The 13,756-nt window shown below is 40.2% G+C and overlaps 1 protein-coding gene across 1 annotated transcript in view; it reads left to right on the top strand.

Annotated features, from left to right (window-relative positions):
- Positions 1-13,756, top strand: part of LOC121576809 (disintegrin and metalloproteinase domain-containing protein 10-like) — a 63,343-nt gene that overhangs the window by 16,484 nt on the left and 33,103 nt on the right. Inside the window, exons 5-6 of the mRNA XM_041890293.1 lie at positions 1,221-1,306; positions 4,566-4,688. Of these exons, the coding sequence (XP_041746227.1) occupies positions 1,221-1,306; positions 4,566-4,688 (209 nt within the window). The remainder of the gene's footprint in view (positions 1-1,220; positions 1,307-4,565; positions 4,689-13,756) is intronic.

Below are 13,756 nucleotides of genomic sequence, written 5' to 3'. Positions count from 1 at the left end.
ACTCGTTCTGTCTCCTAGAGATGAACGTACTTTTGTGCGAAAAGTGCAACTCAATCCCAGAACAACAGCAAAGGACCTTGTGAAAATGGTTGAGGAAACAGGTACAAAAGTATCTATATCCACAGTAAAACGAGCCCCATATCAACATAACCTGAAAGGCCGCTCAGCAAGGAAGAAGCCACTGCTCCAAAACCGCCATAGACAAGCCAGACTACGGTTTGCAACTGCACATGGGGACAAAGATCATACTTTTTGGAGAAATGTCCTCTGATCTGATGAAACAAAAATAGAACTGTTTGGCTATAATGACCATCGTTATGTTTGGAGGAAAAAGGGGGTTGCTTGCAAGGTGAAGAACACCATCCCAACCTTTAAGCACGGGGGTGGCAGCATCATGCTGTGGGGGTGCTTTGCTGCAGGAGGGACTGGTGCACTTCACAAAATAGATGGCATCATGAGGAAGGAAAATTATGTGGATATATTGAATTAACATCTCAAGAAATTCAGTCAGGAAGTTAAAGCTTGGTCGCAAATGGGTCTTCCAAATGGACAATGACTCAAAGCATACTTCCAAAGTTGTGGCAAAATGGCTTAAGGAGTCAAGGTATTGGAGTGGCCATCACAAAGCCCTGACCTCAGTCCTATAGAACATTTGTGGGCAGACCTGAAAAAGTGTGTGCGAGCAAGGAGGCCTACAAACCTGACTCAGTTACACCAGCGCTGTCAGAAAGAATGGGCCAAAATTCACCCAACTTATTGTGGGAAGCTTGTGAAAGGCTACCCGACACGTTTGACCAAAATTAAACAATTTAAAGGCAATGCTACCAAATACTAATTGAGTGTATGTAAACTTCTAACCCACTGGGAATGTGATGAAAGAAATAAAAGCTGAAAGAAATAATTCTCTCTACTATTATTCTGACATTTCACACTTAAAATAAAGTGGTGATCCTAACTGACCTAAGACAGGGAATTTTTACTAGGATTAAATGTCAGGAATTTTGATAAACTGAGTTTAAATGTAATTCCACTTTGACATTATGGGGTATTGTGTGTAGGTCAGGTGACAAAAAAATCGAAATCTAATTAATTTTAAATTTTCGGGCTGTAACAACAAAATGTAGAAAAAGTCAAGGGGTGTGAATACTTGCTGAGGATACTATGTGTGTGCTTTTCCAGTGTGTGTTTACATATGTGTGTGTGTGTTTATCCACATACAGATGCTCCTCCCATGGGAAGCAGCCGTGACGGGTTTTGTGGTGCAGAACGTCTGCAGCGCCTTGCCCAAAGCCTCAGACCCAATCAGGTAGGTCAGGCCAGACATCATCTCATACACACACAAACACAAACACACACACACACACGCCAAGTCCACCTGAGAAGAGACACCTCCCTGTCCTACTTTCTGTTATTGTCCTCCATCCTTCTCACCATTTCCACATCTGTGAAACCATAATTGTAATGGGCTTCCGAACCCTTTGATAACCAGAACTAACCAACAAAGTGTTTGACAGAACTCATGAGAAAAAGGTGTGTAAGATAAAAGATGAAAGAAAATATTTGATTCGTAGTATTGATTTGCTTGTTTTTCCTCTGTAGATGATCAGTCTATCATTTTAATAGTATGTTTATTTGAACAGTGAGAGACAGAATAACAACAAAAAAATGATTTGCATTTTAATGAGGGAAATAAGTATCTGACCCCTCTCAATCAGAAAGATTTCTGGCTCCCAGGTGTCTTTTATACAGGTAACGAGCTGAGATTAGGAGCACACTCTTAAAGGGAGTGCTCCTAATCTCAGCTTGTTACCTGTATAAAAGACACCTGTCCACAGAAGCAATCAATCAATCAGATTCCAAACTCTCCACCATGGCCAAGACCAAGGAGCTCTCCAAGGATGTCAGGGACAAGATTGTAGACCTACACAAGGCTGGAATGGGCTACAAGACCATCGCCAAGCAGCTTGGTGAGAAGGTGACAACAGTTGGTACGATTATTCGCAAATGGAAGAAACACAAAAGAACTGTCAATCTCCCTCAGCCTGGGGCTCCATGCAAGATCTCACCTCGTGGATTTGCAATGATCATGAGAACGGTGAGGAATCAGCCCAGAACTACACAGGAGGATCTTGTCAATGATCTCAAGGCAGCTGGGACCATAGTCACCAAGAAAACAATTGGTAACACACTACGCCGTGAAGGACTGAAATCATGCAGCGCCCGCAAGGTCCCCCTGCTCAAGAAAGCACATATACAGGCCCGTCTGAAGTTTGCCAATGAACATCTGAATGATTCAGAGGAGAACTGGGTGAAAGTGTTGTGGTCAGATGAGACCAAAATCGAGCTCTTTGGCATCAACTCAACTCGCCGTGTTTGGAGGAGGAAGAATGCTGCCTATGACCCCAATAACACCATCCCCACCATCAAACATGGAGGTGGAAACATTATGCTTTGGGGGTGTTTTTCTGCTAAGGGGACAGGACAACTTCACCGCATCAAAGGGACGATGGACGGGGCCATGTACCATCAAATCTTGGGTGAGAACCTCCTTCCCTCAGCCAGGGCATTGAAAATGGGTCGTGGATGGGTATTCCAGCATGACAATGTCCCAAAACACACAGCCAAGGCAACAAATGAGTGGCTCAAGAAGAAGCACATTAAGGTCCTGGAGTGGCCTAGCCAGTCTCCAGACCTTAATCTCATAGAAAATCTGTGGAGGGAGCTGAAGGTTCGAGTTGCCAAACGTCAGCCTCGAAACCTTAATGACTTGGAGAAGATCTGCAAAGAGGAGTGGGACAAAATCCCTCCTGAGATGTGTGCAAATCTGGTGGCCAACTACAAGAAACGTCTGACCTCTGTGCGTGCCAACAAGGGTTTTTCCACCAAGTACTAAGTCATGTTTTGCAGAGGGTTCAAATACTTATTTCCCTCATTAAAATGCAAATCAATTTATAAAATTTTTGACATGCGTTTTTCTGGATTTTGTTGTTGTTATTCTGTCTCTCACTGTTCAAATAAACCTACCATTAAAATGATAGACTGATCATGTCTTTGTCAGTGGGCAAACGTACAAAATCAGCAGGGGATCAAATACTTTTTTCCCTCACTGTACAGTAGCTATTGCAGATCATACACTGAACAAAAATATAAAACGCAACATGTAAAGTGTTGGTCCCATGTTTCATGAGATGAAATAAAAGATCCCAGAAATGTTCCATTTACACAAAAAGCTTATTTCTCACAAATGTGTTAACATCCCTGTTAGTGAGCATTTCTCCTTTGCCAAGATAATCCATCCACCTGACAGATGTGGCATATCAAGAAGCTGATTAAACATCATGATCATTACACAGGTGCACCTTGTGCTAGGGACAATAAAAGGCCACTCTAAAATGTGCAGTTTTGTCACATAAGACAATGCCACAGATGTCTCAAGTTGAGGGAGCGTGCAATTGTCATGCTGACTGCAGGAATGTCCACCAGAGCTGTTGCCAGAGATTTTAATGTTAATTTCTCTACCATAAGCCACAGCAAACATCGTTTTAGAGAATTTGGCAGTACGTCCTACCGGCCTCACAACCGCAGACCACGTGTATGGCGTCCTGTGGGCGACGTCAACGTTTGCTGATGTCAACGTTGAACAGAGTGCCCCATGGTGACGGTGGGGTTATGGTATGGGCATGCATAAACTACGGACAACGAACACAATTGCATTTTATCGATGGCAATTTGAATGCACAGAACTACTGTGACGAGATCCTGAGGCCCGTTGTGAGGCCTTTTCTTTTAAGGTACTGTATCTGTGACCAACAGATGCATATCTGTATACCCAGTCATGTGAAATCCATAGATTAGGGCCTAATGAATTAATTTCAATTTACTGATTTCCTCATATGAACTGTAACTCAATAAAATCTTTGAAATTGTTCCATGTTGCGTTTATATTTTTGTTGAGTATATATTGTTCTTTAGCGCCATAATAAGCTACCCTGTAAACTGATTAAATAAACAGCCTGTATGGCTTTGCGTGCCAGCTCCACGTATTTCCTCAATCTATTGTAGGCAGGCAGGCCATTGTCTCTGAGGCGTGAGGCTAATTGGTTTGTGGTCCCTACATCTTGATCAACAATGGGTATAGGGACAATTGAACATGTACACAACATCATGTAAAGTTATTTATTTATAGTCACTTGTTTGGAAACATACAGAATTTCCTTTATTTTGAGATTAGCTATAAAAATGGATCCAGCAGATGTTCTTGCCTGAGGAACTTTCCATCCTGCCGACCCCGTTCACCCTCCCTCAGACACTTTCCCACAGGTGGCTGGCCCTGAGGTCACACTCTGTCTATGTGGTCATGCTAGAAAGGACGAAAATTGGATTTTAACCACAAACCTTAGCTTTACCCAACGGGGTGAATGACCACACATTTGTGGTGGTGTGAGAATGCAAAAGGCCGTAAAACTAAATAACTTGTGTTCTTCCTGAATGGTTTTGATTAGCTTCCTTTTTTGTCATTTTGATCATGTCTATCTAGTGACTACCGTCTCATGTGACATTCACAGGAAGTTCCAGTGTCCAGGTCGAAGAGAACATTGGACCAGTCTAAAACCAGCTGCCTACTCCATCTCCATGCTGACCACTTCTACTACAGGAAGTTCAAGAGTGTCGAGGCTGTTGTGGCTCAGGTGATTGGCCGTAAGAAATGTGAACCAAAAAAAAGGCCAAATAGATGGTCTGTATGATGTTGGACGCCTTTTTAAAAATCTTTTTAGGATTATCCATGTCTATGGGTATGTAAGGGGCCTTCTTGTGCCTGTCCTTTCAGACCAGTGGCCAAATACTACGTTTGTACTCCAAATGTCCATTTATGGAATGGAGAGTTTTATTGTATTGTATTGATAACCAACCTCCGTGCCATTTGTGAGTTCCTTCGATGGGAAGGGTCGGGCCCAGGGTGTCTGCCAAAACTGACCTGTTCTATGTTTCAGGACCCAGAGAACATGCAGTACGTTTGAAACCATAGCATGCTAGATGCGGTCATTATGTAACAATGGTATGCCAGAGATAAGGCATCAGGATTTCCCTCAGTTCCCACAGTAATCCCGTCTGCTCTATTTACTAACTTTGTTCTCGGAAGTCGCATCCAGAACTGGAGGTACTACTGAATATTGGACAAATCTGGACAAAAGTTCACTGACTTGTTTTGGGTCATTTTCTCTTGCCGTTTCGTAATTTGTGTTAACCATTGTCAAGCATTTTTTATTGTCTATCAGAACTCCTTATCAGGATGTTATTATATTTTTAAAATGTCACTTATTGCTCTGAATTGTTCTAATTCGATAACTTTGTATTTGTATTTGTATTTATTAGGGATCCCCATTAGCTGCTGCCAAGGCAGCAGCTACTCTTCCTGGGGTCCAAACATATTAAAGCACTTACATTACATATAAAACAAAATATAAAACAGTACATCATATGACATTATTACACCACTACCTATCTACAATACAATATGTTTAATACCACCATACAACAATATCACAATGTGTGCGTATGCATGTGTCTATACTCTTGTGTGTGTCTCTTCACAGTCCCCGTTGTTCCATAAGGTGTATTTAAAATCTGATTCTACTGCTTGCATCAGTTACCTGATGTGGAATAGAGTTCCATGTAGTCATGGCTCTAATAGTACTGTGCGCCTCCCATAGTCTGTTCTGGACTTGGGGACTGTGGAGAGACCTCTGGTGGCATGTCTTGTGGGGTATGCATGGGTGTCCGAGCTGTATGCCAGTATTCCAAACAGACAGCTCGGTACATTCAGCTTGTCAACACCTCTTACAAAAACAAGCAGTGATGAAATCAATCTCTCTTCCACTCTGAGCCAGGAGAGACTGACATGCATGTCATTCATGTTAGCTCTCTGTGTACTTTTAAGGGCCAGCCGTGCTTCCCTGTTCTGAGACAATTGCAATTTTCCCAAGTCCCTTTTTGTGGCACCTGACCACACTACTGAACAGTAGTCTAGGTGCGACAAAACTAGGGCCTGTAGGACCTGCCTTGTTGATAGTGTTTTTAAGAAGGCAGAGCAGCGCTTAATTATGGACATACCTCTCCCCATCTTAGCTACTGTTGTATCAACATGCTTTGACCATGACAGTCTACAGTCCAGGGTTACTCCAAGCAGTTTAGTCACCTCAACTTGCTCAATTTCCACATTATTCATTATGAGATGTAGTAGGGTTTAGTGAATGATTTGACCCAAATACAATGCTTTTAGTTTTGGAAATATTCAGGACTAACTTATTCCTTGCCACCCATTCCGAAACTAACTGCAACTCTTTGTTAAGTGTTGCAGTTATTTCAGTTGCTGTAGTAGCTGACGTGTATAGTGTTGAGTCATCCGCATACATAGACACACTGGCTTTACTCAAAGCCAGTGGCATGTCGTTAGTAAAGATGGAAAAAAGCATAAGACTCTGACTATACTTTAACCAGAATAAGACTCTGACTATACTTTAATTTAATTTATAAGGAAATACAAACTAACCACAGTACTTAAGTGGTAGCCTTTCTTCAAATGTATGTACAACGTACAGTGCATTCGGAATGTATTCAGACCCCTTGACTTTTTCTACATTTTGTTACATTACAGCCTTATTCTAAAATGGATTAAATTGAGTTTTTTCGTCATTAATCTATACACAATACCCCATAATGACAAAGCAAAAACAGTTTTTTTGTAAATTTTTGCAGAAAAAAAAACACATGACATTTACATAAGTATTCAGACCCTTTACGCAGTAGTTTGTTCAAGCACCTTTGACAGTGATTACAGCCTCGAGTCTTCTTGGGTATGACGCTACAAGTTTGGCACACCTGTATTTGGGGAGTTTCTCCCATTATTTTCTGCAGATCCTCTCAAACTCTGTCAGGTTGGATGGGGAGCATCGTTGCACAGCTATTTTCAGGTCTCTTCAGAGATGTTAGATCGGGTTCAAGTACGGACTTTGGCTGGGCCACTCAAGGACATTCAGAGACTTGTCCCAAAGCCACTCCTGCGTTGTCTTGGCTGTGTGCTTAGGGTCATTGTCCTGTTGGAAGGTTAACCTTGGCCCCAGTCTAAGGTCCTGAGCACTCTGGAGAAGGTTTTCATCAAGGATCTCTCTGTACTTTGCTCCGTTCATCTTTCCCTCAAACCTGACTAGTCTCCCAGTCCCTGCCACCACCATGCTTCACCGTAGGGATGGTGCCAGGTTTCCTCCAGACATGATGCTTGGCATTCAGGCCAAAGAGTTCAATCTTGTTTTCATTAGACCAGAGAATCTTGTTTCTCATGGTCTGAGAGTCTTTAGGTGCCTTTTGGCAAACTCCAAGCGGGCTGTCATGTGCCTTTTACTGAGGAGTGGTTTCCGTCTGGACACTCTACTCTAAAGGCCAGATTGGTGGGGTGTTGCAGAGATGGTTGTCCTTCTGGAAGGTTCTCCCATCTCCACAGAGGAACTCTAAAGCTCTGTCAGAGTGACCATCGGGTTCAAGGTCACCTCCCTGACCAAGGCCCTTCTCCCCCGAATGCTCAGTTTGGCCAGGCGGCCAGCTCTAGGAAGAGTCTTGGTGGTTCCAAACTTCTTCCATTTAAGAATGATGTAGGCCACTGTGTTCTTGGGGACCTTCAATGCTGCAGACATTTTTTGGTACCCTTCCCCAGATCTGTGCCTCGACACAATCCTGTCTCAGAGCTCTACGGATAATTCCTTCGACTTCATGGCTTGGTTTTTGCTCTGACATGCATTGTCAACTGTGGGACCTTATATAGACAGGTGTGTGCCTTTACAAATCATGTCCAATCAATTGAGTTTACCACAGGTGGACTCCAATCAAGTTGTAGAAACATCTCAAGGATGATCAATGGAAACAGGGAGCTCAATTTCGAGTCTCATAGCAAAGGGTCTGAATACTTATGTAAATAAGGTATTTCTGTTTTAAATTAAATTACATTTGCAAAAATTTCTAAAAACCTGTTTTCGCTTTGTCATTATGGGGTATTGTGTGTAGATTGATGAGGATTTTTTTTTATTTAATCAATTTTTGAATAAGGCTATAACGTAACAACATTTTGAAAAAGTCAAGGGGTCTGAATACTTTCCGAATGCACTGTATGTATACAGTTTTTTTGTTGGTACATTAGGAGAGGAGTCGGAACTAAAAATCCCTAAAAAGGCATAGCGCCTCAAGTACAAAGACGTACTTTGCTTTATGTATTTTTTTTGTGTGTGTGTTTTTTGTTAAACGTCTGCTCATCCCACATGCCCACACACTCTTTATATATGTAATGTATACAATACCTATGTATTTATACTATGATCCTCCTATTCTATGGAATGCCCACCGCCCTCATATGTCATGTTTGCTAAAATGTTTTACCTGGTTCTTCAATGATAGACGGAACAGTTAAGGTTAACTTTAATCTATACCAACAAAATCCTATTTATCACATGGAAAGTACTCGGGCTCCATGATGGGGAAAAAAGCATATGGTTCTCGAACGCTTAAAGAGATTGTCAGCAGATGTGGTTTTCTTGCAAGAGTTACATTTTTAAAAAATGAGAAATTGAACATTTAAAGAGGAGCTGGGTTGGAGAGGCCTATGCTGCCACCTACTGTAGTAACAGCAGAGATGTAGGCATCCTGATAAATACGCATACACAATTTTCCCTAATTTCCCAGCACATGGACCAAGAAGGCTGTTTTCTAATGTTGAATTGTACCTTACATGGTGAAAAATACACACTGATTTCATTGTATATCCCACCAGGGGCTTTAATATTATTCGATAAAATCCAGACAGGAACTATTATTTTAGCAGGTGACCTAAATTATACATTTGATAAGATTGACAGATTTAAGTAATAAAAAAAGGCACATTTAGGGAGCCTCCAAAGAGGCAGAAAAATGTCATCTCTACAAATGATTTACAGGACATTAAATACGAAAAAATAAAAACCCTTACCATCACAAATTTAGACATAGAGGACAGAGAAAATCGATATATAATATAATTTGGGGATGCCATTAAGGCGTACATTAGGGGGATGATAATCTCATACTCTGCAAAAGTGAAATCTGATTTAGAAATGAAAATTAAAGGAAAAAAATCATTATTTTAGAAAAAGCCCATAAAGAATCATTACATGGTAAAGAAGAAAATATATTTTGGAACTTAAGCAGGAATATGATCTTTTACTTTTGAAGAAAGCCAACAACTACAGGTTAAACTCAGAGCATACTACTTATTTGCAAATAAACCTGCTAAACATCTCACAGCTCTCACAAAATGAAAACATGCTAAACCAGTTATAATTTTAAAAGATAAAAGATACAAAAGCGTTAATTAGAAACAACAACGCGATTAATGACAAAAGCTTCTATTAAAATATATATACAGTACCAGTCAAAAGTTTGGACACACCTACTCATTCAAGGGTATTCTTTATTTGTACTATTTTCTACATTGTAGAATAATAGTGAAGACATCAAAACTATGAAATAATACATATTGAATCATGTAGTAACCAAAAAAGTGTTAAACAAATCAAAATATATTTTATATTTGAGATTCTTCAAAGTAGCCTCCTTAGACTCAACAACTCTGATGCAATTATCAGCAGAAAAAGAATTATCACTAAAAACAGAGATCACCCAAGAATAAATATTAGATACTGTTAAAACATTTGCACGGAGAAAGCACCAGGAATGGATGGCTTTCCCATAGAATTCTATTCAACATTTTGGGACAAAATAGCCCCCTTATTTACACAAATGACAACACACGTCACTCAATTCAGTGCTTCCTAGTTCCATGTATCAAACAGTTATTTAAGTTATATTAAAACCAGGAAAATCTGGAGAGTTCCCTGCTGATTATAGACCCATAACTTTAATAAATTGTGACAATAAAATAATAACAAAGCTTAATGGCAATAAAATGACAAAGGTCTGACCAGACTTGATACATATCAATCAAACAGGGTTTATTAAAAATAGAGACTTGTAAACAAATACAATAACACTTTTCAAATTAATACAATACGCAAAAAAACTAGATAATTATGAATATTTATCAATAATGTCTGTTGATGCCAAAAAGGCTTTCGACTGTCTTGAATGGACTTTTCTATTGAAACATTTTGAATCTTTCAACTTTCCAGCTGAAATAATACATTTAATAAAAAATGTGTGTAAATGTTCTGAAGCAAAAATATATACAAATAATACATTATCTGATGAAATTGCTTTAGAAAGAGGCACAAGACAGGGATGTACCCTCTCCCCCCTCCTGTTTGCACTGGCAATTGAACCGCTTGCAGAAAGAATTAGACAGGACCCAAGTAACAGCTATCAGTATTGGCAAACGTTAATATACAGTATGTCTGCATGTTTAAAAACATGGCGTATGGGGGTGTAGTGAGATACCTGATGGGTTGGACGATTTACATTTTAGCAGACAATCTTATCCAGAGCAACTTACAGTTAGCACATACTGGCCCCCCGTGGGAATCGAATCCACAACCCTGGCGTTGCAAGTGCCATGCTCTACCAACTGAGCTACAGGAGGGCCTGGAGATTACAGGAGATGCTCTTCTCATCACTCATCTGTATCATCACTCAAAATGTATACTACAAACGTGGAAATCAATCAATCCGCCATCATTAACACAATGGAAAAATCGAATGATTTATTATTGAAATATTGAAAGTGCATGGGCTACGGAGAGAAACATAATGGTGCAGTTTCAGGCCATGTGGCAAACAATAATACAGGCACTAGGGATGGAGGTGTGAGCATGTGGGTCTGGCCAGAGGAGATGTAGTTGTTGTTTATGTGTGGCTGTAGGTTGTTGTTCATATGTGTATGTTTGTAGCCTAGTTGGTGTAAAAAAAGTATTATGAAAAAAAAGCCAACAACTAAAATTAGACCCTCAATATTTATTGAAAGGAGCATCAAGCTCATCACCGTGCACTTTCACCACCCTGTGATGTTCATCATAATTGATTTGATCTGTAGCCTAAGAAACTGTGTCATTAAATGTTTTATCGACATGTACTTTACTCGCATAAAAAGGTTTTATGGTCACCTGTTTAATGTCAAGCCATTTTGAGGATGCTGACATTTCTGAGGGACACCGCACTGTACATATCTGACGTTAGAGAAGCTTCCATTGAAATACACTCTCTGTGTTCTATTGGATAAATAACTTTCCAACCATGTGATGGCAAGTGAGTTTCTTTAATAACAATTTATGATCAATAACGTCGAAAAGTTAGAATAGTAAATGTTAGCACACGGTAAAGCGTAGTGCATAAGGGAAGTACCAAAACACCTTGATATATGGGAGGTGCATGCAAGCATATGAGGAAATTTGGCTAGGATGGAAGAAATTATATCGTAAGACCTGCAAAAGGGCTAATGTAAACCAGAGAAAAAACGCACTACCCTCCCGTCTCCAATAAAAAAAACACACAACCCTCCCCAAAGCAAAAACAAAATTTAGACAATCCTCCCCTATGTTGGATCACCCCACCATGATTGGTAAGTTAGCCTAGCCAGTTATCTAAACTTGTGGTAATCATGTCCGAATACTGACCGGGCATGCAGGGCAGGTGACCAGGGGCTGGTGCCCCCATTGATTCTGTTAGTCACTCTCAATCAAATATCATTAACATGGCATAAGTCATGGGAAAATGTGTATAATTGCAGGAAATTATCTTTAAAACTGCAAATGTTTCTCTCCACCCCATGGCAAAATGGGTAGAATTTCAGGAAATTTGCACACAAAAAAAAATGGGGCGGCAGGTAGCTTAGTGGTTAAGAGCGTTGTGCCAGTAACCGAAAGGTCGCTGGTTCTAATCCCCGAGCCGACTAGGTGAAACATCTGTCGATGTGCCCTTGAGCAAGGCACTTAACCCTAATTGCTCCTGTAAGTCGCTCTGGATAAGAGCGTCTGCTAAATGAATGAAAAAAAAATTAAGTGTTATAAAATTGCTAAAATGTATCTCCGCCCCATGGCAAAATGTGTAGAACTGAAGAAAACTTGCTGCAAAACAATATCTCTTCCCCATGGCAAAATCAGTAGAACTGCATGGAATGTGTTATAAAATTCTCTCTCCGCCCCATGGCAAAATGAGCAGAACTGCAGAGAACGTGCTTTAAAACTGCAACATTAGCACCCCATTGAGAATTGCAGGCAATTAACTTTAAAAAGGGGGGAGGGGAGGGGAGGGGGCAAAATGCTAGAGGGCCCCCAAAAGGCTAGAGCCAGCCCTGAACCACTCTGGAATCAATGCAAATGCAATCGAAAGTCAAATAAAACACTTAATGAGAGCCCTGGCATTCTGAGTTTGAGCCGAATATGATCACCTGTTGCGCAGTGAGAGCCAGCTCCTCATAGCTAGTTGATGCATGGAATTAAATAAGTGTTCCTATAAGCCCATGTTGTGCAACATTTCTATAGGCTATGCTATTCAATTGTGTAAGAAAACAGAGTTTTGATGGCCTCTATGAAAAAGAGGAGGATCCCCTCAGCTTTCTATAGGCTAGGCCTACTATATTTATTCATAAACTTTCTTAATATTAACCACATTGCTTCGCTTTACAACTGGAGTAGCCTACCTGGCTGGCATGAAAATTAACTGCGGGTAAAGCGTCCTCCATTCGCTATTCAAGTGCATATGGATGACATGTCTTTCTTGCTTCTGCCCCTGTTCCGACAGGTGCATGATAATGGCCCATTCCAAATCAAAACTAATTTCACACATATATTATTTAGTATATATAAAGACAAGATTAAATTGAGAATGGTCTTATGGGTGAGAATATTATCAGGTGCTTGTCAAATTGAGAATGAGAGACTGATGAAGTGTGTGCAGCCTGTGCAAGAAACAGAGCATCAAATCATCATGGGGAGTCGCATCATGCAGCCTTAGAATGTATTAGAGATCAAAACATATAGTCTAAGGTTTGTATCACAACTAAAGTTGCAAAAAATCACTCTAAATTAAGCATATAGGAGGACCTGTTTCATCACTTTGTTAACCTTTGTTAACCGCTCAACACAGAATAGCTGCATGTGCGCACTCCCTCAGAAACTGTATAATATAAAATATTGCCACGGGATTATAATCAAATCTTGTCTGCTAAATGGGTAAGTGTAGCCCACAGCAATATGGCATAGCCAGATCAGGGCCTAACATAAGGATGACTCAGAATACACTATTCTGTTCTTCTGAAATACATTTTCTTCATATCATGTTCCTTTAGACCTGCCTAAAATAAATAATGGGTTTATTGTGAAGGTGTAGGCTATATTAAATGGATTTATTAGACTTTTTAAAATGTAGATGTTCCAAAAGGTCCACATCAGTGGCTTGTAGGCTATGTGTGGAAGCCTGGAGATGCTAAACGTGTTTATGTTCATTAACGGTCAATTACCGTGAGACCGGCAGTTATTTGCATGACAGTTACTGGCTGACAAAATGTCATGACCGCCACAGCCCTAATCCTAATAGTGTTTGATGTTATTCAGGATTAGTTAGATTGAATAAAATATAAATGTCAACAACAGTTCAATGCTGCTATTCAGTCAGATGACTGGATAAAACAGATTATTAAGGAAACATGTTGGAATTCCATTTGGTATGTACAGTATGAGTTAATTCATTAGCTTTTTAAGTTAAACTTTCATAAAGGCTAGAGTCA

The sequence above is a fragment of the Coregonus clupeaformis genome, chromosome 11, assembly GCF_020615455.1.
Source record: "Coregonus clupeaformis isolate EN_2021a chromosome 11, ASM2061545v1, whole genome shotgun sequence".
In the NCBI taxonomy this organism is placed as follows: domain Eukaryota; kingdom Metazoa; phylum Chordata; class Actinopteri; order Salmoniformes; family Salmonidae; genus Coregonus; species Coregonus clupeaformis.
Note: the sequence above shows the minus strand (reverse complement) of the source record. Positions and strands in the feature narration are given on the sequence as shown.